General features: G+C 43.0%; 1 protein-coding gene across 2 annotated transcripts in view; it reads left to right on the top strand.

Annotated features, from left to right (window-relative positions):
• INVS (inversin) overlaps positions 1–26,121 on the top strand; it is a 107,161-nt gene that overhangs the window by 5,903 nt on the left and 75,137 nt on the right. For both annotated transcript variants that reach the window (XM_066627087.1, XM_066627086.1), the window contains exon 3: positions 1,438–1,604. In XM_066627087.1, coding sequence (XP_066483184.1) covers positions 1,438–1,604 — 167 coding nt within the window. The remainder of the gene's footprint in view (positions 1–1,437; positions 1,605–26,121) is intronic.

The following is a 26,121-nucleotide window of genomic DNA, read 5'->3' as shown; positions in this document are numbered from 1 at the left end:
GATTGGGAGCAAAAAACAAAGGCTGAAGGACAGGTGCGCTGAATTGAACCTGTCCTGAGAGGGTACATTTCTTCTGCTATTCTTTTTAAAGCATCAGTCGTAGTTTGGAGCTCCAGTTTATAATTCAGGAATACTTGCAAGAAAAATTAAAATCTCATGTACTTTATTCTTGATGACCTTAGACATCATCCAGCAAGAAGTATGAGTATGAGTTGTCAGAACACTGAGCCTGTAGAATCTGGTTTATTGATCAGTTAGAAGTGTTTCACAAACTTTAAATTCAGAGGATTCCCTTCACCTCTTAGTTTTGTGTTTGTGCAGTTTCGGGGGGAGCGAGTGTGAGAGAGAGAGTAACTCCCAATCACCTCACTGCAGGTTTTTTTGGGGTGGGGGTGGGGACTCATTCCCCAATAGTTCATTCAAAGATTGTGGCCTGATACAGTGTTAGGGGAAAGGATGGCTTGAGTGGCATGTCCAAGATTGTTGTTGTTGTTCAGTTGTTAAGTCATGTCTGACTCTTCATGACCCCATGGACCACAGCACACCAGGCCCTCCTGTCTACCGCTAACTTCTGGAGTGTGTCCAAATGTTCATTGCCTCCGTGACACTATCTAACCATCTCATCCTCTGCCATCCCCTTCTCCTTTTGCCTTCAATTTTTCCCAGCAATAGGGTCTTTTCTTAAGCTTAAGCTTAAGTATTTAAGCTTCAGCTGCATCATCTGTCCTTCCAATGAGCAGTCAGGGTTGATTTCCTGTAGAATTGAGTGATCTGAACTCCTTGCAGTCCAGGGGACTCTCAAAAGTCTTCTCCAACAGCATAATTCAGTGATTTTCAACCTTTTTCATCTCGCAGCACACTGGCAAGGCACTAAAATGGTCAAGACACACCATCAGCTTTTTGACAATTGGCAAGGCACACTGTGCTGTCAATGGGGGCTCACATCCCCCAATGGTCCTATTGATAAATGACCCTCTCCCAAATTCCTGCAGCACACTTGGGGACCATTCGCAGCACACCAGTGTGCCACGACACAGTGGTTGAAAATGGCTACCATAATTCAAAAGTGTCTGTTCTTCGGTGCTCAGCCCTCCTTATGGTCCAGCTCTCACAGACATACATTACTACTGGGAAAACCATATCTTTGACTATACAAACCTTTGTTGACAAGGTGATGTATTGGCTTTTAATTAAGTTGTCTAAGCTTACCATAGCTTTCCTCCCAAGAAGCAAGATACAAAAACCTAAAGGTGGCATATGCCATAAAAAGGTTGGCCACCACTGGTCTATGATTTTCCTAGCTAGCTGGCACCCCAAACTGCATAAGAGACATAAACATTAATTCTCATCACACACTTTGTGCACTGCTTTTTCAACTGTTTCGAAAATGCTCACATGTAAGGCCAACAGTTACTATTCATTTTCCTTTTGTTACAGGAAACCCTGATCTGAAAGACAAAGAGGACCAGTTTGGGAGAACTCCACTCATGTATTGTGTTTTAGCTGATAGACTAGACTGTGCTGAGGCTTTATTGAAGACAGGTACGGATGTTAATAAAGCTGACCATAGCCAGAGGACAGCTCTCCATCTTGCTGCACAAAAGGTAACTAAATGATACTCAAAGGTTAGATGCATAGACTAGAATCCAAATTCCGTGCAACTGGTTCTGTGCATTCAAGAGAGCTCTAGATGTGTTTCATAAGCAGTTGCCCTTTCTACCTCATGCTAAATGGCAAACCACTTTTGAAACTAACAGCCCAATCCTAACCAACTTTCCAACAGCCGTGATGCAGCCCCAGGATTCCCTTACCATGAGAAGTCCTCCTTGACTGCCCCCTCACTGCAGCACGCACCCCACTGACACAGCTGCATCGGCACTGGAAAGTTAGGATTGGAATTAAAGTTGGGTTTTAAAACCATTTGAGATTCTGTTGTTCAAAGTAAAACATATTGTAAGTTTCTGGAGATAGCTGAAATAGCTGTCTGGATACAACCCACTGTTATTAGCAGTGAAATGGATTCTTATACTTAAATCTTTAGTATATTCTATCCAGAATTACAAAGGAATTTACTATTCACCAACAACTGTACCACAGGGTTTTGAAGGCCCTGGACTAAAGCTCTGAATTAGGTCCCCACTATTTTTGGCAGCAGCATCCCCTCCTCCTCACCAGCAAATGAGAGCATCCCTAGAGGTCCCACAATGATAATGCATCTCATTTGTAGAAGGGGATGCCATGCACAGTGGTTGTGCAAGTCTCTCAGTTGACTCACCCTGTCACTGCCTATGTGTGCAAAAGAGATAGCCTTGAGGTTCTTTCATCTACCACAATATATCCTGCCACTCTGAAAACTCTTCTTTCTTTTTAAAGTTTTTTTTCTTTCTCTAAGGCTGTGCATTTCTCTCTGTCACTGGAATTTACTTCTGGTGCAATATTTTAAAACTGGCAAATAGTTATACAGCTAGCCTGTTAGTTAGAGAAGTGTTTCTCAAAGTGTGGGTCAATGTGTAGTTTATTAGACTTGGGTATTAGACTTGATGCTGCCATGGTATGTGACTGCATTTGGGAAAATGTTATAGATCTGTTATAGATCTATTTTCAACAGGCTACTATGTATATTCTTTTAACAATGATAGTCAGTGGGGTTTACTCCTGGGTAAGAGTGGTTAGAAAAAAAAGAAAGAAAAAGAGTAGACAGGATTGTAGCCTTTGGGATATTTGGGGAATTTTTTAATAACAGATCAGCAACTGCTTGGGAGGGTTAGGAAAGTTCTCTATTTTAAATATTTTTTTAAATTTATACTTATTTTAAACTTTTGCTTAATTAATTAAATGATTTGATTTGATTTTGTTGTATGGGTGTGTTAAAAATTCTCCTGCCTGATGATGTCACTTCTGGTCATGACATCACTTCAAGGTTAATGAGATCACTTTCAGTGGGTCCCAACAGATTGTAATTCTAAAAAGTGGATCCCACTGTTAAAAAGTCTGAGAACCTAAACCAGGGCTTTTCAGACTGGGGTGTTGCGACGCCCCAGCCTGTGGGCCCTGGGCTGTTTTCCCTTAAGGGACGGGGGCAACCAGGAGGGTTAACAGAGCCTCCTGCAGCTGTCCGCAGGGCTCCCCAAAGCTTCATAAGTGAAAGTGGAGCGATTGCCTCCCTCCACCCCCACAAGAACTTACTGCGGTTTTCAAACTCTCTAGGAGAGAGACTACAGTTTGAAAACTACAGACCTAGACTGAAAGGAACAGAGAATATTAATCTGAAATACTAATCTGTAATGGAATTATAATAATGAGAAGATAAGTGGGGCTGTTGGAGATATAACATATATATGGGTGAAAAAGCTGTAAGTAATTAGAACATTTGATTTCACCCATACTACACTATTAGAGGTATTCTGTGTACTTTTATTTTTTTATGTATCCTTATTGTTAACTTCTTTCTTTCTTTTTTCTTTTCTTACTGTGTTTTTCTTTTCTTTTTTCTTTATTATTGTAAATAGATAAAATAAAAATAAAAAGTTTCAGAACCTTTGAGTTAGAGTTCAGTTTTCCAAAGGCAACAATTATTTGTATTTCTAGCCCAACTCATCTTGAAGATCATGTGGTAAACCAAGTGAACCAAGTAGCTAAATACAGTGAAATAAGTGAATAAAATCTTTATCCTCAGGCCACCAGTTTAGTCCCTCGCCATTGGTGGTCTTACAGTTCTTCTGAGACAGGGTGGTCCAACATGTGGGATGTGGGCTGCATGCGACCTGCAAGACCCTTTTTGGTGGCCCTTGAAAGTCCCACTATAGCCACCACCCACCACCTCCTCCCATTTCAATGACTTTTTGAGGTCCCTGTCATGCCATTCCAGCTTTGGAAATGGAGAAGCCGGAACAGTGCTGCAGGGAGATTGAAAAGCCCCACAGCATCCGTCTTTGCTTCCTGCCAACAGCCAGCTAAGTGACTTTGGTGGTGACATCATCACATCACCACCAATTACTTCCACATCTGTGCAGTCGGGGCGTGACACCAGGGTGGTGTGGCTGATAGAGGTTGGACTGCCCTGTTCTCCGACTTCAGTGAGTGTCTAAGGACAGGGAGTTCTAGAGGTAGGATACCATGAATGCTGCCTCTGTATCTTCACTAACCTAATTGATCACTTTAACTGAAGACTGAGAGCCCAATCGCAAACGTGCCGCAAGGCTTGTTTGTGGGGCTTACTGCCGGGCTCCCGCCGGAGCTGGCTCAGCTCCAGCTGGCACTGAGTCACCGCCTGGCGGGAGCTGCATTCCGCTGCTCAGCAGTGCCTGTGACCGCCGGGCTGCGGAACAGGGAATGGGGGCGTGGTCGGGGGCATGGGGGAGGCGTTCCGGGGAGGGGGGAGGCATGGTCGGGGCATTCCGGGGGGACGGGGGGGGTGGATCCGTGGAGCCGAGCTCCGCAGGATCCTAGGCGCTTGTGGAGGGCTGCGTGCCCTACACGAGTGCCTTCACTTTAGCGGCGACCAAACAGTCGCCGCTAAAGTGAGTAGCCCCATTGTGTCACTGCTTCCATTACCCGGGGGAAGGGGACGAACGTCCCCTTCTCCCGAGGAGCCTCCCGCAGTAGCGCAGGAGGCTCTGGATCCGGCAGGAGCCCGCCAGGGAGCCACCGGATCCCGCAGCTCCGGGCAGCTCAGGATTGGGCTGCCCGTGAGGTGTTGTCTACCATTTTGGAGATTATGATGACATAGGGCAGGAGGCAATGTCTTCAGTGCCCTTCACACAATCAGTTTATGCTTGTATACTGTGTAGGCCATAACCAGCATCTTGAGTTGTATTTGAAAGACTATAAAACACTATTGTTGAAAGATATCTGTGATGTGCTCCAGTTATTCACTGTTGTCAGGAAGTGGGTTGCATCAACTGAAGGATTAATTTGACTATCAGGGAAAGGCCAGTGTAGCCCTTCTTGTATATATGCTTGTAGGATAACAAGATAGCACTGGTAGGATAACAAGAACCCTTTTCCGGGGGCTTTCATAACATAATTATAACCATAGGTGTCTGAAAATGGTGGTGGTTTTTTGTTTTTTTTAATTTGTCACATTAAAATGCAAAATGCATTTTGTGTTTTTATTCACAACTGAATGCACAAGTCCAATGTTCCTTATTCATTACCTATGGATAGAGCTGTTTGGAAAATGTCATGTTTTGTGTTTTTATTACAATGCAAAATATGGTTGTTTTTTTTTTGTTTTACCAACAAAGGGCGCAATCCTAACCCCTCATGTCAGTGCTTTCCAGCACTGGTATAGTGGTGCCAATGGGACGTGCTGCATCCTGAAGTTGGGTGTCACTCACGGAGGCCTCCTGAAAGGAAGGGAATGTTTGTTCCCTTACCTCAGAGCTCCATTGCCCTTATGTCAGTGCTGGAAAGCACTGACTTAAGGGGTTAGGATTGCGCCCCAAAACAAACACCTCTAGTTATAACACACATACCTATGGCCATGTTGTGTTCTCACAGTACTACATCTCAAGGTGGTAGAACTATCTGCATTTACCTGAGACTTGAAATTTGTGTACTTTGTTTTATTTTATATTGCAGTGGTGTTTCAACTTGGGGGAAATATGTAAATTTCATACAATGAAAAACAGAGGTATGTCACCTGTGGATTTTTGTTGTTGCTAGATTATCCAGGAACATTTATGCATTCTGAAAAAGCTAATTATTTTGCTCTATAATCCTGTCTGAAGATTTACTAATTTTCAACACAGTGAGCTGAAATCTAGTATTCTAGATGAAAGCCTAGGCACAATGCCTGTGTGTGCACGCATGTAAATGATGGTTTAAATACAGAAATCCTCACTTCTTAAAATTTTGAAATAACTCTAATAAATGGTAATAAAATATTACCATTTGTTAGTAATAGTTTAGCGAAGGCTAGTTGATTAAGGGTGGATTAACCCTTATGCTAAATGTACTATATACATAATAGCTCTTTAACTGCAACACAGTGTTCTGAAAGTCACTCTGAACAAGTTTTGTTGGATCGTGAATACGGCAAGGAAGGATGCCAAGCATGTGCTTTAACCCTTCCTCCTTCCCTTGCATACCCAATGTCGAGACAGAATCCTGGGTATCTAAACCACACAGTTTAAATTTGTGAGCTGTGGTTTAACTAGTTTACAAACCAGGACATGAAAAGCAGAATCTGGTTGTAAGTCACAGCTCCTGGGTTAAGGTGACATGTTGCTGTGTTTTAACTACAGTACTCAGGATTCCTAGGGCACAGCATCAAGAGGAAAAAAAAAATGACTCATGTTCAAAACCCAACAAATCATTGTTTTTAGATCATCAGAACCACTTCTTTTATCCCTGTGCTGGATTACTTTTATAATTACTCTCAGCTCAGGACATTGTTTTATGCTATTGTTGATTATGATGATGATGACCATAGTATGTTTAGATACTGCTTTTCTACAAAAATGTTCAGTGATTTGTAAAATGCAAAGATGGGTTCTTGTCTTATGCTATTGTTGATTATTATGATGATGACCATAGTATGTTTAGATACTGCTTTTCTAGTCTCAAAGGGGCTCACAGTCTAAAAAAAAGACATGAAACAAATATCTGTACACAGGCATTGGGAGAGACATTTGCTGAGATGCATAGGACAGTTGTTCTTCCACTTCTCAATATGCATGAGAACTGGCACTTAAAAGGTGCCTTTTAGCCAGTTAGCAGGGCAGTATTTCTTTCAGGACATGACAAAGACTGTCTTTGGATGTGGTGATGATGTTAGAGGAACAGACAGTGCGAAGTGCCTTGTGCTTCCTATCTCTGTGCTTCTCCATTATGTGAGAAAAGTTCACATTTTCAGAAGCACGAGGGGTTTCTTGTCTGTTCAGGGCTGCAGCCAGAGTGGGGCTAGTGACACTATCCCATCTGGAACACTGGTTTGCCTGATTTAAGAACTTCAAAAATGCAGTTGCTGCATTTTTACTCATGTTTTCATGTTCAATGAAGTAGTTATTGCTCTCTTAATTTTGCTTTCTAAAGTAGGTTTTGCCAGTCTTGAAACTTTCGTCTTTCATCTGAAAAATTTTCTTAGACTTTTCAATTGTGAATATTTACTGTGCTTATCCTGAACAAGACCATTTTCATTTCCTACCATCTATCTTGCCTGGTTTCAGTTCTTTTCATTGGTTTGTTTTCTGTTTTACCCATGTGTATCACATGCATATTGAAGATCTAATGAAGTGGAGTGTAGTTCACCAAGACTTGTGCTGAAATAGTTTTAATATACAACTTCTGTTTAAAGAATAAGGGCTTGTTTTTAGAGTAGGAATTTTTTTTAATTCCCTTTTAAATATGCACTGTGAATATAGTCAGATATTTAAAGAGGATAATGCAGGATGGCCAGCTTCTTCAGGATGCAAGCCAGATCCTTCTCTGTGAAGCTGCTGAGGGCTGGACTCTCCTAATGTTGAATTCTGGATTGTTGTTTAATTTAGCACTGAAAGGGGTGCCAGACAGCTGAAGGAAAAGGTAAACATGAGAATAGTGGACTCTTCAGGTTTCCCTTCCAGCATTCCCTTGCCACACCTGCTTCTTTCCCAGCACTACCTTAACTTTATCTCATGCAATGAGAATTCCCTAGGTTTCCCAAACTGTGGGTTGGGACCCACTAGTTGCAAGTCCATTTTTGGTGGATCGCGAAAAGTTTCTGAAATTAAAATAAAACAATTCTGCAAGAACTGTTGCCCATTTTGCAGAAGAAAATTGCAGCATCAGGAAATCCAAATGGAGAGAGTGCTCCCATGGCTGGAACGCTAATCTGTGGCATGAGGTTATCTTCATACCCCCAAATTAAAATGTCACATTTTCTGATTTTCTCTAGTAATTGACTAGCCATAGATCATGTGTGAAACCAGTTTCAGCCTTTTGTGTGATCTGGAAGTCCCTAACTGCACATTTTGCTCTTCAGTTCAGGCTTTTGGGTACCCTGGAATGACTGTAAAGGTTTGGGGAAACAGTCCCTGAACTCCATTTCTAGGGAGGGTCTAGCAAATGTCCACACACACACACACATTATGTTTAAGGTCTCTCGCAACCTTGGGAGCACAGGATCCCGATTATTGTTAATTAATAATTTATTCATTATTAATAAAATATTTTTTTCCAAATCCCTTTTTTAGGTACCACATAGCTGGTAAAGCTATGTAGGGCACAATAGACTGTCATTTTAAAAAGTGTCCCAGTGCTAAAAAGTTTGCAAGCGTTTCCCAAGAGGGCAACTTCTTGATTAGATACAGCACTTTATGTGATGCAGAGTGCCGTCACTTTGAGCACCTTATACAAATGCAACCGCATTTCACACAACATGCTTATCTGCTCAGAAGCAGATGCCTTGCAGCATTTTGAAGTATGTGAGATACCACTGCTCATTCAGCAGGCATTTCTTCCAAAATGAGGGCTAAATTACGTGTTAGGACAAGTGCATAATGTGGCCCTGTGGTTTGGGGAGGGATTGTACGTAAATAGCATATCTGGAGGTCTAAATGGGGTAAAACAGTGGGGGGGGGAGTAGAGGAGTTTTAGTATGTTGCCCCCATCATAGCCCCAAGCCTGATTGCTTTCTTGAAGATTAATTGGTTGAATAGGTTGCAGCACATTTGGCAGTGTTAGGACCAAACTATATGTGATCTGGGTGATCTGTGATTGGATTTTCCAGTGTCTTTTCTTCAAAGCAGCTGCGAGGGACTGCTAATTTGAATACCCTTTTCGTTTGATATTGTTTTCCTGATCTAAATTTCACACCCAACTGCTCTTAACTCCACTTGAGGGGAAAATACAGCTTCATGTGTTCCTTCATTCAGCTATCAGAGTGGTTCCCAAGCTTATCTGGGTCACAACACCCCCACAGCCTCTTCTCCCCAGCTGAGCTGGGTGCTGCCATTTTGGATCTCATAAAATCTCGCAAGATCCAAGATGGTGGCACCCCAATCTTGTGAGATTTTGTGACATTCTTGTGAGATTTGGTTGCTACCATCATGGATATCACAAAATCTCATGAGATCTAAGATTGCCGTGCCCAAATCTCATGAGAGATGTGTGCTGCCATCTTGGATCTTGCAAGATTTTAAGAGATCCAAGGCAGCAGTGCAGAGGGGAAACAGGTAGGAGGGGCAACCAGGGGCATCCTGCTGTGATCCTGTGATCCTGTGAATGTACTGCGACGCCAAAGTCACACACTTTGGGAGCTTCTGATCAATAATTTAATTTTTTTTAAAGGAAAATTTTAGAAATGCAAAATTATTCTGAAGGGTAAATGTCTTGGAGCCCAATCCTGTGGTCCGCGGCACGGCTCCGTGTTGCGGACCACAGTGACAAACGTGCCATAAGGCACGTTTGCGGGGCTCACTGCCAGGCTCCCGCTGGAGCTAGCCCAGCGCTGGCTGGAGCTGGGCTAGCGTGCAGTGTTCACCCAGGTTCTGCAGCTGCGGAATGGGAGGCGGGTGCGTGGCCAGGGGCGTGGGGGAGGCGTTCTGGGGAAGGGGGAGGCATGACAGGGGGCGGGCAGGAGGTGTGTCGGGGGAGGGAGAGAAGTGGATCTGCGGAGCTCTGCTCCGCAGGATCCAGGGCGCTCGGTGCAAGGCTGCGTGCCCAACACGACGCCTTTACTTTAGCCCCATTGTGGGGCTGCTTCCCTTACTCGGGGGAAGGGGACAAAAGTCCCCTTCTCCCAAGGTGCCTCCTGCAGTTGCGCAGGAGGCGCAGGATTCGGCAGGAGCCCTCCACAGAGCCGCCGAGCATGGGCACTGCGGGCCACTCAGGATTGGGCTGTTAGTGACATCGTGAAGGCGGCAGCCACAGTAGCACTGCACAGTTGGAGTCTGCTTCAAATTTTCATAACCTTCTTTCCCCCTGATGTTTACCTTGAAAAAAGATAGGTATGTTTGACTTTATTGCAGTGAGAGCAGTTCCAGAACAGTCTCATTGTTCTATAAGTGTTATGTCTATCTTCATCTTGAATCTTTTTGCACTCTTAGAAAAGACACGGCCTCCTCCCTTAAGAAAAATTCTTCACAAAAATGTCTTCAGAAAAGTACTCCTTGAATCACTCTTGCTTTTTCTTTCTTGTAACTCCACAATAATCTTACGCTCCTCAATTTATTTGCCATTTGTTGACCCTTACATCTGCTCAAAAATGTAGAATGTAAGGCCTCATGACAAAAAATGTCCTGCTTTTTTGTTCTGTACAGCTAAGGCATGAGCAAAGATACATTCTTAGATAACTTTAGAACCATGGTTGGTGCCAAAGAATGAACAAGTGAAGATTGCCTCTACAGAGGCAGGAGTGTCCCACTTAAATTGTCAGGAGATGATTCAAAATAGGAGGGACAATAATTAACACCCTCTAGTGTTGACTCTTCTTCCTTACTCCCTACCCCTTCCAGTACATTTCTATCAGCAACTAGGTTTACCATGCAGTGGGGGTGGGGAGACGCTTGAAAGAGTGGGAAGTTACTTGCATTGTTTGGAATCACTGTCTCCCATGTCCTGCCTTTCAAGTTTCCATTGCTGAGCTGCAAGTACATTGGGACCAGAACTCCCCATGGATGCTAGATGCAACCTTGCCCCCAATATGTAAATGCTGGATTCCGTGGGGGACAGGGTTGCAGCACCACAAAAACTCATGTTAGGGTCACACCTGTCCTCTGGAGGATGCCCTTTGCCCGCAGCCCACTCAGTGAGTCTCCCTGCCTCCTCAAAAGGCATCCTGGATGCAATTGGAATCCACTTCCAGTTTGCATCCTTAACTTCTGGTCACGTCCTGGATGTGTTTGAGGTGTGTGTTCCAGGTAAGATAGTAGAAAGTCTCATTAAAGATAAAATCTTAAAACGTATAGAAGAACAAGTCTTGCTGAGGGAGAATCAGCTTGGCTTCTGTTAGGATAAGTCTTGTCTCATGAACTTTTTAAAATTCTCTAAAAAGGTTAACAGACATGTGGATGAGGGGAGAACCTGTGGATATTATATATCTGGATTTTCAGAAGGCGTATGACACAGACCCTCACCAAAGGCTGCTGAGAAAACTTCACAGTCAGAGGCATGTCTTTTTATAGATAAAAAATTGGTTGAGACTGGGAAACAGAGAGTGGGTGTCAATGAGCTGTTTTCACAATGAGGAGAGGTGAAAAGCAGTGTGTCCCAGGGATCTGTCCTGGGACTGGTGCTTTTCAACTTGTTCATAAATGACCTGGAGACAGGGATAAGCAGTGAGATGACCAAGTTTGCTGATGACACTAAATTTTTCCGGGTAGTGAAGACCAAAAGGGTTAGTGAAGACCTCCAGAAGGATCTCTCCAAATTGGGAGGATGGACAGCAATGTGTTTCAATGTAAGAAGTGTAAAGTAATGCACACTGGGGGGAAAAATCCGAATTTCACATTTAGGCTAATGGGGTCTGAGCTGTGTGTGACAGATCAGGAGAGAGATCATGGGGTGCTGGTGGACAGCTTGATGAAAGTATCAACCCAATGTGTGGTGGTGTTGAAGAAGGCCAATTCCATTCTCAGGACCATTAAAAAGCTGATTGAGAATAAAACAGCCAATATTATAATACCACTGTACAAATCGATGGTAAGACCACACCTGGAGTATTGTGTTCAGTTCTGGTTGACACATCTCAAAAAGGACATAGTGGAACTAGAAAAGGTGTAAGATAGAGTGACCAAAATGATTACTGGGTTGGGTCACCTTCCTTATGAGGAAAGGCTACAGCTTTGAGGCTCTTCAGTCTAGAAAAGAGGCACCTGAGGGGGGACATGATTAAGACGTACAAAATTATGCAGAAGGTGGGTAGAGTGGCTAGAGGGATGCTCTTTTCCTTCTCATACAACACCAGAACTAGGGGTAGCCACTAAAATTGAGTGTTGAAAGAGTTAGAACAGACAAAAGAAAACACTTCTTTGGTAGTCTCCTTGCCTAAAGATGTGGTGATGGGGTCTGGCCTAGATGCCTTTAAAAGGGGATTGGACAGATTTCTGGAGGAAAACTCCATCATAGGTTACAAGCCATAATGAGTGTATACAGTCAGAGATTAACTGGTCACTCATCATGAGGGCGGGGTAGAAATTTTTTTCTGTCATCCGAATTGGCCGTGGGTGGCAGTTTTTTGCCTACCCCAGACTGGCAAGCAGTGGCGTTGTGAGGGGTTGCAGGGGGGTGCTGGCTGCAAAGCACTCCCACAACCCCTAATGATGCCGCTGCTCGCCAATCTGGGTTAGGCAAAAAAACTGCCATCCACAGCCAATTCGGATGACACCAGTGCTGACCAAATATTTTTAAAATTTGATACATTTGAATATTACCATCATGAATATTACCACCATTCGATGTGTAATTTCATGCAGAATGCAATGAAACAAACCACATTGAAATATTTCTATTCAATCAAAAGTTATAACCAAGCACAGTGTGGGGTCAGATGCATCACCATGCCCCATCCACTACATGGGACAAAGTCAATCATGGGTGTGATTTCCTGGCCTCCAGAATAACTGAATAACACAAACTCTGGTGACACCAGTGCTGGCGAGGGATGGACAGTGTGTTCAGTAGGCTTCGTGTTTTAAAAATTGGTCACTTGTGTTTAATAAAGTAGTCTAAATTAAACCCAGCCACAGTCTGGTTTCTTCATTGGGGGAAGGGGGTGCAAGGGTAAATAGAATGCCAGATGCAGGGGAGATGCAAGTATCTTGTGGTCTTATGTGCTCACTAACAGCCCAATCCTGTGCATGTCTACTCAGAAGTAAGTCCCATTAGTGTCAGAGGGGCTTACTCCCAGGAAAGTGTGGATAGGATTGGGCTGTGAGGTATCTGGTAGGCTGCTCTGAGATACAGGAAGCTGTAATAGCTGGGCCCTGGGCCTGATCGTGCAGGACTCTTTTTATGTTATTATTTTAACCAGAAGTTGCGATGTGAACTGGAAGTGGCTTGTGTCCTGGAGGCCCTCTGAGGTGCAGCCTTGGCATCCACAGCTACTGGAATCCGTGGATACCGAGGGCCTGCTGTAAAGTAGGAAATGATTACAAACTCGATGTGATCTGTTTTGAATAGCAATAGAAGCGGTTTTTTTGAATAACGCATGTCTCTCATTTCAAGAGGAAAATGATTGATTGATTGAGACCTTTATTAGCATAAAACAATTTCCAGGAGATAGAGACAATGGATAATATAAAATGCACACAGTAAAAACATGAATGTGATTAAAAAACATCAAACATTATACTACTGTACTCAGGACACAAGATAAAACATGTGGAGGGGAATTATGGGTTATCCCATTTTAACAAATTATTGGGAATGAGAAACTAAACTCTAGCACAGTGTAACTCCTGTAGCTTAAGAGGAAAATGTAATGCATCATAAGATAGAAACAGTTACCATTAGTCAAGTGGGGTGAGTGGCCTGTCATTGGTTACTACTTGAATTAAAACACCTAACTTGCCAGATGTGTTTTTATTTTGTTATTACCAGCTTTTGCAGTAGAATAGTATGAACAGGATATTGGAAGAAATGCAGCTTTGAAGAGGAGGGCAAATTATTTTCTCAGAACTTGTTCACCTTGTAAGTACAGGTCCAGCCTATTTATACACGGATCTTTTATACACGGATTTGACTCAACACGAATGGCCCCTGCAAATGAAAAAGAATGTGCTGATCCCTGGAGAAGAGGAAAAATGCATCCCTTTAAAATCAGTTTTAAAAACTGAACAGTCCCTTAACAACAGCCTCCTTAATGAGAGAGAGAGGGCAGCAGGCTAACAATCCATCAATCCTTCTCTCTCTCCTTCGGACCCTTCCCTTCCCCCAGCACGTGAAAGAAAGTTGATCATTTTGCATTGGTGAAGGGCGGGGCTGAGTGAAGTGCTGATGGATTGTCTTCTTAATGACTCTGATCTTAGAGTCAAAAAGTCAGCAAGGCTGTTTTTCAATCACTAGAGCAAAGAAACTGTTTTTTAAATTGATTTGCTATAGTGCGTTTTTTGTTATCCACTTGAGTGCCTGGAACGGAACTCACGCGAATAATTAGTCTCAACCTGTAATGTTATCCAGGATCCAAAGCACTGTGAGACTAGCTTTGTGCACTCCAGGGGATTTGGGCTTCTGTATTTCAAACAACAATCCATCCATTCATCCATCCTCCCTATTACATGGCAAACCGTTTTTGAAACAGTTTCAGGGTTTCAGAAAGTGGTTTGTGATCTGTCATGAGGGTCTGCTGGTTAAATAATATTTTTTTAAAAATTCCACCAGGTCTGCTGATATTCTTGGGTGTGCCTAAAATATCTCTTTGAATCTCAGTTGTTATAAATAGGAACTTCATTGTAAATGTATTTAAATCTTTTTTGCCTGTCTTGGACACAGATTTTATTGTGCATTTATAAAGCACTGTAAATACTTCTGTTCAAATTCACTGCATGTTGTCCTTAGAATCAGAACTCCTTTTTAATATTTTAAAAAATTCTGGGTTTTTTATATAAAATTATCCGTCTGGGAAGCTAATATCATCAGTTTCTATTTGAACTGTTTATGAAGGGCGTCAGTGCAACCTAGTGGAGAACTGAGACATCAGCATTTGCATGTCTAGAATGTTTGTATTGACAAATGGTAGTCTGTTATTGACATCCATGTCCCTTGGGGATACTTCTATCCCAGCTTACCCTTGCTGGTCAAATGCCTTAATTGTTCTGGCCTTTAATTCAGTCAAAGTTGGAGCATGATTGGAAGAGAGAAGAGAAGGAGCAGGTCTCACCGAGCGTCAAGCTTGAGCTGTGAAACTGCTGGCAACGATCAACCTGTCATAATGTTATGATTTGTTCATTTTTATACCATTTATTAGTCTTTACTTGTTGTGCCATTTGGCCTCCAGGGCAGATAAAGTGCTGTCTAATTTGGAAGGTTTGCTTCTGTCAGAGTGGCCTCCACAGAGAAGGTGTTAGCTGCAGTGACAAATAATCAATAGCTGTCGTTGTCATGAGGAACGTGAGTAGTTGGGCCTTTCATCTGGAGGATTAGAGGTCTAATTGGATTGAGAATAGGGAGGGTGGGCTGTTGTATAACCCTGTCAGCTATGTGAAGCTGTCAAATGTCAGCCTTATTCATACTGAAAAGGAGGTGGATGGTTGGCTTTCACAGCTTGGGAGCAAAGTCATACAGAAGCTTTGAAAATGTAATAGATGGGAGAAAATATAATAGGCTAATGTATGTTCTGACCTCTTTTTTGGGTTGTTTAATTATACATCCATGTTCGTTAATGAACCTGTGTAATTTTACATGATACACTCTTTTCCGGGAATCTCTGCTGACAACATAATACCAGTTCAAGCTAGTTATTTATGTCTTGAGTAAAAGCAGTTTTAGCTACTCAGGTAGGGGTTATAAATGTGAAAGTGTCTGACTTGGAAGATGGTAAATAGCCATAAAGGAGAAAAATGTCCTAGGAAGAACAATAGCTAAATATTTTCTTAAAATAATTGCTGTTTGCAGACAGCTGTGATAGTGCACACCCTTAACTGGAATTAATTTCTGTGTGTTAATATGAAGCACACACAGAATTCACTATTGTCTCGTTTGGTAATCAAAGTTTGTTCTTACTCCTTTGGTACTTCTTGAAGAAAAATTTATTGTAGTTCTCATGGAGTTCAATCATTGCAAAGTTAATAAAGAAATAATCCGCTGAGAAAAATGCCTAAATAGGTTTATGATTAGAATGTTTAACTTAATAGCTCACAGGATTAGATTTTTAATGAGCCTTAACTTCTTCAATTTAAAAGGTATTAAGGTGGTTTTTTTCCTCTCAATATCCATCTTATTTTTTACATCTACCAAGTCCATTTCAGCTCTAAATTATTGGTTGATAGAAAAGAGGTGACTTTCTGTGACGTTCTTTCCAGCTGTTTTTCTCATTAACAGCATAACAAAGGGTAGAATGCTTATGGTACAATCCTCTCAAGAGTGTACAACTTCAGAGAGCAGGTGGGGAATTGCTCCTATGCTTGGTTATATTGCAGCCTAAGAGCAGAGAAGTGAATGGTTTAATTGCATTAAGGCTCCATGAGCGTGGAACAATTTTCCTATAATCTACCATTTTATAGATTTTTTAAATCAAAGATCTGTTCTCTGCCAAAACAAATGCAATTGTTCTGAAAATACCGCGATTTAATAGTCCTTTCTTTTAAAGTCATAGCAATTATAGACACGTACATTGATCCACAGAAAAAAATCCAAAGTCAGTATCTAATAATAGCTTTATTATAGTGGTTCTCAACTTTTACATGAAGGTTGGGACTACTGTAAGTATTTGCCAGAGGCAAGTAACAGTGGCAATGGCACCTCTGGGATTGTGCTGCCACCATGAAAACGGGTTTCTTTAATGTACCTGGGTGTTGTTATGCCCCCCAGGTGGGCACGGGAAGCCCACAGTACACGCCTCTCTGTGCCTCAGAATGGCTCCCTAACATGATAATAACCAGCTTTTACAATGAACACATAGCAACCCCTAGATACATTAAAAACCTTTTTTTGCAGTGGTGGCGTGATCCTGAAGGTAACATCGCTGCTGTCGCCACATCAGCACACCTTCGCCACCTCCTTAAGGAGGTAGCAACTGGTTCCCATTGCCCTAAGAGGTTGCAACCTCTAAGTTGGGAACCACTGCTTTATTAAGACCAATCAAACTGGCATACAAACTTGTGCAACAAACTTTACATTTCCAGAACTCTACATAAGATGTGATGGAGGCAGATTTCATTGATGCAGGCTGATGTGATGAAAGCTGATGCAAGATTCATCCGCAATGAATTGTGGGGGAGAGGGGGAAGGCAACAGATTCCAGGTGCCTTTCACTCTGTACTGCCGCCTCCCTCCAGCCCACCATGAACTTGAGCAGCATTGATCAGCTTTCCACCTGTTAAAAGCGAGCAGAAGTGGATCCCCCACCTCCTTACCATGTTCCTTGCTTGGTTTCTTCAGAAGTGCAGGACCTCCAGATTTATTTACAGGGACTGCATGAAAGAAGGAACTCTGCCAAGGATGGTCCCAAGTCCAGCTGCAAAAGGAGGAGGGTGGTTACCCTGCTGTGGTGACCAGAACTGGGAAACCAGGCAAAAACTGCATGGAAATCCGAACTACCACATCTGGGGCAGTTGATGCATCAGCACCAAGGATCCAGGGTGCTTGTGAAAAATGGACTACTGGCCAAAAATAAAACTCATGACAGCAAAATTGGAAATTTGCATCACTACATGGAATGTGCAAACTGGACACCACATCAGATGAAAGGAAATCATTGCCATGGAGCTGTCGACGTGCAAAATCTCAATTGCTGCAGTATCTGAACTACACCTCACTGGATCTGGGACACTGACCATCCACCTACCAATGATCACCTACCATTCTATTTTGGTGGAGATAAACAAGCAGGTGGCGTCAGCTTTATTGTGGACAGACAGATTACCAGAAGTGTAATTGCTTTCCAACCAATATCAGACCATCTGGCAGTCTTCACCATTAATGGTACAGTCAAGGCCCATATCCATCTATGCCCCAATTGAACCCAACCCAGATGCATCCAAGGATGACTTCTACAACCAGCTTCAAGTCACACTAGGTAGGATCCCACAGACTGAGAGTTCAATTCTGGGCTTGACGCACCAGCTTACCGCCGGTGTGCACTGTCGCAAACGTAGCATAAGGCACGTTTGCAAGGCCTTTTGCCGGGCCAGCGGACCGCTGAGCTGGGGAGGGGAAAGTAGGGGGAGGCGGGGAGGAGGCGTTCCGGGGAGGTGGGCTGAGGCTGGGGAGAAGAAATGACGGAGGCAGGGAGAGGGCGGGGGAGGCGTGTTGGGAGGAGGGAATGGGTGGAGGCAGAGCTCCACCAGATCCTGAGTGTAGTAGTAGTAACTTTATTGTCATTGTGCTACAGCACAACAAAATTTATGCAGCTTTGAGATACAAGCATACATATATACTACAATTCCAACAATCACACTCTACACACTCACCCACACATTCTATACAACATGCATCATAATATAAATATTAAATAATATAAAACAGTATAACAGACCATAATGCCCAGACCATAATGCCCAGGAGCATGGTAACAACTATATTGCCTTATTCAACGTACGAGTGGGATAAAAACTGGAATCGTGTGGTGCATGCTCTAATAGTTCTGTATCGTCTACCCAAAGGTAACAGTTCAAAGAACTTATGAACCGGTTGGAAGGGGTCTCTCAGAATACTATGTGACTTCTGCAGACAGCAAGATGTATAGATGTACTCCAAAGCCAGAAGATGAAGGTTGATGATGTGCTGCGCGATCTTAATTCTCTGCAGAGCTTTTTTGTCCCCTGCAGAGCAATGTCTGTACCACACCAAGACATCATAGGTTAGGACACTCTCAATGGTGCAACGATAGTAAGACACAAGCAGCTGCTGTGACAAATTTAACCTCCCAAGCTTCCTCATAAAATATAACCACTTTTGTGCCTTTTTTATCAACATGCTGGTGTTAATAGTTCATGAGAGGTCCTCTGTGATGTAAATACCTAGGAATTTGAAACTAGCAACCCTCTCCACCTCCTCACCATTTATGTATAATGGTGTGTGTACATCCATCTTTTTCTGGAAGTCAATTATAAGTTCTTTAGTTTTTTTGATGTTAAGTGAGAGATTATTTTCTTTGCACCACAATAACAAGTGTGGGGCTCGCTGCCTGACACAAACACTCTTCCCTCACCACCGACCAAAAGGTCGAGTAGCCCCATAAGGTGCTGCTTCCTTTACCCGGGGAAAGGACAAAAGTCCCCTTCTCCTGAGGTGCTGCCCTTGGCTGCCCGAAGCGTGCAGGATGTGGCGGCAGCCGTTTTCGGTGCCACCAAAGCTGCGAACCCCAGGAGCTCAGCATTGGGCTGTGAGTTGATCATTTTGAGATTTTAATGCTCACACTGGTGCAGACAGGTCTGGATGAAAAGAAACACTGGGCAGATTTTGTCATGGTGAGATCAATGAAAATGGACTGCATCTGCTGTCCTTTGCCACATCGAATAACCTGATTGTAGGTAACAGCCACTTCCAGCACCCTCGCAAACACCAGTGTACGTGGCACAATCCATCTGGCGAAGAATTGGCTGTCCTGGACTACATTCTGATCAACTCTTGGTTCCGATCATCGCTTAAAGATGTACGTGCAATGAGGGGCCTGACTGTGGATCTCATCACTACCTCATTCGTGCTGAGGTACAGCTGTGACTGCAGTGGGCAAAAGGCAGGACATGGCCACCAGTGAACTGGGCATGTCTGAGGAATCCAGAACTCAAACAGGAATTCCAAATCTCCCTATCCAACAAATTCATAACACTTGAATCATCGAATGATGTTGATGCAGAAGAAAAGCAAATATCAAAGTCCATCTTAGAATGTGCCATCCCTCTGTCACCCATCCGCCATCAGACACAGCTGTGGATTTCGGACAAGTGCCTAGATCTGGTGGACTGACGGAAACAAGTCAAACATGTTGACTTCGAACAATATCTGAAACTAAACAAAGAGGTCAGACAGAGGATGACGGCTGAACAGGGAGCCTACTGGAATAGTGTTGCAGCCGACCTGGAAGAAGCAGCATCCAGGCATGAGTACCGGACTCTGCGGTAGACCTTCAGCAGACTGAATGGTACAAGTCAATCAATGACAATATCAAAAAAGTGGATGGCATCTTCGTGAGCTCCCCTGGTGAATGCCTGCAGTGGTGGAAAGAATTCTTGTGCAACTATATAACCACGCCAAACCCCAGGGACACCCACCAGAGCTACCACCCATTGACCCATCTGAGAATCTATTCCTCGATGGCAAACCAACAACTGATGAAATGAAGTGTGCTATAAGATCATTGAAGAATGGAAAGGTGCCTGGAGTAGACCAAGTCACTGCCAAAATGATCAAAACTGGGGAGACATCCTGCTGCAATGGCTCCATGCCCTCCTGACATGCATCTGGTGCGCAGAACGCATCCCACTAGCATGGAAAAAAGCGATCATCGTGCCAATCCTGAAAGAAAGCTAACTGCCGAGTGCAAGAACTATTGCGGTTTCAGCCTTCTTTCAATCATCGTCAAGGTATTTATGAAGTTCATACAATCAAAGCTGCAGAAACATTGTGAGCAGACCAGCCGAGAAGAGCAAACAGGATTCAGGCCACATCCGGGCTGCACTGATCAAATATTTACCGTTCGTCAAATTGGTGGAGGAAAGGAGCAGTTAAAGAAAGCGAACCATCATTGTCTTCATCAACTTCAAATCTGCATTTGACTGTGTTCACTGGCCTTTCCTGTGGTGGGAGTTAAGAGAATGAGCATGTGCCACTGAAGATCATCCAACTTCTCCAAGCATCATAAAGTGGCAGTGTGCAGATCCGAAATGAACTATTCAGTGCATTTCCCATCCAAATTGGAGTTCACCAGGGAGATGTTGCTTCTCCCCTGCTTTTCAATATTGTAATTGATGCCATTATGAGGAAAGCATCAGAGGACAGGCGCAAGTTCAGTACAACAACTTTCTGACCGACTTAGTGTTTGCAAACAGTAGTGCCATATTTGCTGACGCAGATGCAACCAACATCATTTACCACATTGCTCACATCACCCAATCCTATAACCTAAGAATCAATGTGGATAAGACCAAAGTTATGACCATAGATGGATCACAGACCAACGTTCACCTTAATGAAGTCCAAATCCAGTTCAAGAACTCAAATACCTGGATCTCTGGATCTCTGAAACAGGAGAAAAAAACTGGTGTTCATCATTGAAGTCCACAGCAGGATTGGCCAGGCAACAGTAGCATTTGCCTCGCTCAAATGGTGCCTCTGGGAAAAAAGGCCAATATCTCCATCAAGATCAAAATTCACCTCTTTTGAACACTGACCTTGCCAGTTCTTCTATATGGATCAGAAACATGGACTCTGCTCAAGTCAGACATGAACAAGCTCAAGGTCTCCCAAATTAGATGTTTGCGACAGATTCTGGAAGTCTCTCTTCGTGACTGCCATCATAATGAGACAATTTGAATAAGGTATGATCATCAACTGCAATGGTTTGGCCATGTCTTCAGAATGAACACTAGCCAGCTGCCACACAAGCTCCTCTAGCAAGAGTGACCTCACTTCTGGAGGGTTCAACGGGCAGTACCAAAGAAATGGTGGCTCAAACACATTGAGGAAGACATAAGGAACTAACGTTTGACCATTGATGAGACAATAAATATTGCCAAAAATTGCAAAGAGTGGAAGCGTGTCATGAATGACACATGGATCTCAGAGGCACCTACAGCAGTGTTTTGGCTGAGAGGACAACCCGCTCTCCAAGTGCCAAATAAGAACTGAAGAAGAAAGAAAAAGACCATGGAAGAAGGAACTCCTTCCTTCTCACAGTCCCTTTAAATAAAACTGGAAATCCTGCAGTTCTGCAATTGAAGAAAATGTGTGAGGAGCAAAAAAAAACAAAAAACCATACCCCAGCATTGGGTGGTGTTCTGGGTTATGCTGCTCCTGGCAGGAGGGGTTATGCAGTCTCCTGTTGATTAGTGACAAGCGGGGGAAACAGTCATTACTATTGCTTCTCTATCCAAGAAGCTCTTGGTATCGCATGTGAGGTTGGTGTCTTATCAGCCAGGCTAATCAACATGAGCATGCTTAATTCTTCCTGTACTCCATCTTAAGAGTCAGACATAAACACATGTCTTAACTGTGGATTTTGGAGTTTGTATTAGCAGTGAGAGACATAGGAGGACTTCATTACTTTGTCTCCCTTTGCTCCAGTCTCAGTCATTTCTTCCCCTACTATTGTTAATGGGAAAAAGTTGCTATTGATTTTCATTCAAAGTTTTTTTTTAAATAAAAAATGGTAAAGAAGCACAATCAGGATTGGAACCATGATGGGGACAAAGTATTAAAACCTACTTACCACCCTGTTATGGTTTCAGTCAGTTTCCCCACTTGTACCATTTATTTAAAAAAAAATACCTATGATGAATGTCCTGACTTCCCTGAATTTTGCCCAATTTCCCTAATTTTTGACCACTTCTAAGTCTCCAAAAGCTCCTATGCAGATTCAGCAATCTACAAAACAACTAGAACACCCTTCTGCAGCAAGTTTGTGTGTGTGTGTGTGAAATGCTGTTATCAGCGAGCCATATGCTTTTGTGGATTCAGAGTTGTTCCTCATGTCTGAAGTAGGGAACTCTCCTTTGGAGTGACTGTAGGAGCCAAATCTGTCTTTCTTGGTAAAGCAATGGAATGGGGTGGCCAGATGGACTGCATCTCTTAAAGCAGGTAACTATATGACACGTCAAACCTACTTACTTATGGCACGATCCCATTGTGCCTCTATGTTGGCGACCACCATCACTGCTCCCTACTGCATTGCCATCTAGCTTTTCTTCAAAACTGCCAGGTTGGGGTAGAACTTGGAAGCAGAGGAAGTTCCACTTCCACTCCCAAGTTTGTCTGTGCCTGGTATGTTCTGAAAAAGCAGCAGGTGGAAAATGAGATGGTGATCCTCTTCCCAATAACACTTCTTCCAAGAGAACCATAGGGAACATGATTGCAATGGTCCTTGCTTCCTCCTCTAGCACCACTGCTGTGGTTTTTGGTGGCAATGCTGGAGGATGAGGTTAGCTGCCCCTTGCCATCCTCCTTGTGTGCATTTTTTTTCAAGAGAGTGGGGCAGTGACCTGATGCAGTGATCTACCAGGTGGGAATGACATGTGGGATACTACTTGTTAGTTTGCCATTTCCCCCAGCTTACTGTTCAAAATGAGCATTTTAGTGAGCCCCCTGGATAGAATGTCACTGATTTCAATATGTATCTTTCAGGTAACCAATGACCAATAACAAAGCCCAGTTTTATTTAAGATACCTGTTTGGGGGAAAAAATGTTTTAGGTCCCTTCTTATGCTTTTCTTCTCCGACCTTACTAAGGCTCTTAGGAATTTCAAATGGGTAGGAGTGAATGGTGTAAAACCTGGACCCATCTCAGACACAATCAAATCTTTCCCTCTCATAGCTGCCCTGGGTCCCTTTGGGGAGAAGGGCGGGGTATAAATAAAGTTTATTATTATTATTTATTGTAAAGAGGTGTAAACAAATGCTCTGATCTGATATCAAAGATTTAATCCCCCTAGCAATTTCATGTCCTATCCAAAATATTATATGCCAGTTTTTTCCCCGGCGTTGTCTTCTGGGGGTCCTCTAAGCCACCATTGTCAACAAGAAATGTTTTGAAAGACAGCGTATCACAATAGGCGCATTCTCTTACTGTAATTTTGATGAATCCATCTAATAACTTATTGTCCTGTCCCTGTGTATGTCTGGGAAGTAGATGATTTCATTGAAGAAAGGGTATCAGCTTGAAATGCCTCAGAGCCAGTAGTGCCAGCTCTCCTCTCATTCTTCTTTGATCCTGGTGCATGCTGTTCTCCCACTTTTGCAGACAGACAGGTATTCTGGATGCCCTTAACTACGGAAGCTGAGCTAGCAGAAATAATTAAATATGGGCAGAAAAGCTTTCCAGCTGCACAGAAAAAAATTAAGTAGGCTGGCAAAAATTGTTCATTGTCTATACCAGGGATGGCCAAACACTGGCTCAGGAGCCACATGCGGCTCTGACATATAATGTGCAACTCTTGGAAATATATTGGCTGAGCTCTTTTTTGCATCACAATTACCGGTAATATAAAAGGGAAATATGAAATTTTCAAGCTTTATAATTATTTACTGGGTGAAAACCGAGACTCCACTGGATTAAAACATATGTTTAATGTTTACGGTGTGTAAATATATTTAACAATTTAAATGCTTTTTAAATACTGTGACTCTCAAACATCTGAAGTTTATTGAATGTGGCTCTTACGTTAAGCAAGTTGGGCTCAGACCAATGGTTCCCAAACTTTTACTGGAAGCGACATTTTTAAATGACACTCTATTGGGACCCACCTAGGTTTACTGGACTTTTAAAAGAGGATATTTAGAAATAAATAAATATTTATTTATTTATAAGTAATAATAACCAGAAAAAAGACGTTTATCTCCCTATGCTTGCAAACTGCAGTAGCTGAACTTCTTGCAGGGTAATTAGCAGCTATAGTATCTGATTTTTTAAATAGAGCTTGAGGCAGTTATCTGATCTTTCCATCGCCTTTTGGCGACCCACCAAAAATCAAGTTGCAAACCACAATTTGGGAATCACTGGCTTAGATTGCTTACTAGCTCATAACTTCACATCTGACTTTCATTCTAATTTATATATAAAGTTTTGTGTTTCCTACTGCATTCCGTTTCCTGATAGGAAGCAATGCATACCGGGTTAAAACATACTGCAGCTGAGACAGGGAGGCTACTCTATCCTGCCATACCTGTCTAGTATTTATTGTTTAGCTGACTAGTCCTATGGTACCAGAATCCTATTGATCCATGATTGACTGTTACCTGAAATCCTATTCCTTTGTCTATGCTTGAGCAGTAGGGTCACTAGGATTCACGTCACCCAGTGCGGGAGGCCTGCGCGTCACCCCATCCAGTGGGCGGGGCAACACCCCAGGTGATGGGCGTGGTTATGTACCATTGCTCCACACCCACTGGTTTTTTGACTGTACCTTTTGATTGAACACAGATATTTCAATGTGGTTTGTTTCATTGCATTCTACATGAAATTACACATTGATTGTGATGATTCCTCCAAACTCTGATTTGAGTGATTTTGAAAACTTGTAGAGTCACACACACACCCCGTGTCAACTTACTAACACCTTATTGCAGCAGTTCTCAAACCTTTAGCACTGGGACCCACTTTTTAGAATGACAATCTGTCCAAGACCCATTGAAAGTGGTCATGGCCAGAAATAATCATCATCAGATTAAAATAAATATTTATAAATAATTAAATTAAAAGAAAAGACATAATTAAATAAGGGGGAGCCAGTCCTGTTCCATCAAGTGAATTTACTCTGTAGTCTACCTGCAATAACACCCCTCCAAAAAGAATCAGTGATCTTTTCAGCCCTCCCCAGTGCCCAGTTTAAAGTTCTTCTCTTTCAAACATATCAAGATAAAGACCCACCTGGCTTTACAAGTGCAAAATAGAAAACCTCCCCTTACCAGTTGAAGCCTCTTTTTTCTTTTTGTCTTTTTTAGCGGGGAGAGGGAAGCTGCCTTCTGGAGCATTTGTTGCGCTCCAGTTCCAATGATCAGGACCATTCTGGTGTCCTCACATTCTCCTTTGCCTGGCCTGATCACAATCCAGGGCACATCTGCCTACTTATGAGTAAATGTGACCATGAGGCTGTTTCGCTGTCCATAGGGCTCAATACATTCGCAGCTGGGAGGGAGGGACCTCCTTCTTGGGTGTTTTTGGGGGACTGCATTCATTGGATCAGGACCATTCTGACGTTGTTGGAGTCCTCTCAGCCTGCTCTTTCCAACAGACTAAGGCACGTTCGCCTACTCACGAGTAAACGCGGCCACGTGGCTTCATCTTGCTTTCCATAGGGCTCAATACACTCACAGCTGGGAGGGAGGGACCTCCTTCTTGAGTGTTTTTAGGGGGCTGCATTCATTGAATAGGGACCATTCTAGTGTTGTTGGATTCCTCTCAGCCTGCCCTTTCTGACGGACTAAGGCACGGTAGCCTATTCGCAAGTAAACATGTGATACGACTTGGTTTCACTTTCCATAGCACTCCATGCATTTTTTCTTCCGGTTTTTTGGCCATGACTCTTGAAGGAAAGGAGCGATTTCACTCTGGTTTTTTGCATTGCATTCCACTGGGAATTCTGCATCCAACGGTGTATGGCATGACAGGGTTGCCCCTCAAACTGCGATTTTAGCACGTCACCCCCCTTGTGCGTCACCCGGTGCAGCCCGCACCCCCTAGCGACACCACTGTGCTTGAGTTCTTCCAGCTGACAATACAGTGGAAGAGTTGCAAGTTGTAATTTTAAATAAGATAGCATGTATTTTTATGATTGGAAAATTTTTATGATAGAGAAAAATAGTTCCGATGTTGTTTCATCTGAA

This window comes from Tiliqua scincoides, chromosome 5 (assembly GCF_035046505.1).
Source record: "Tiliqua scincoides isolate rTilSci1 chromosome 5, rTilSci1.hap2, whole genome shotgun sequence".
Classification (NCBI taxonomy): Eukaryota; Metazoa; Chordata; class Lepidosauria; order Squamata; family Scincidae; genus Tiliqua; species Tiliqua scincoides.
The sequence above is the reverse complement of the archived record's forward strand: the minus strand, read 5'-3'. Positions and strand labels throughout refer to the sequence as shown.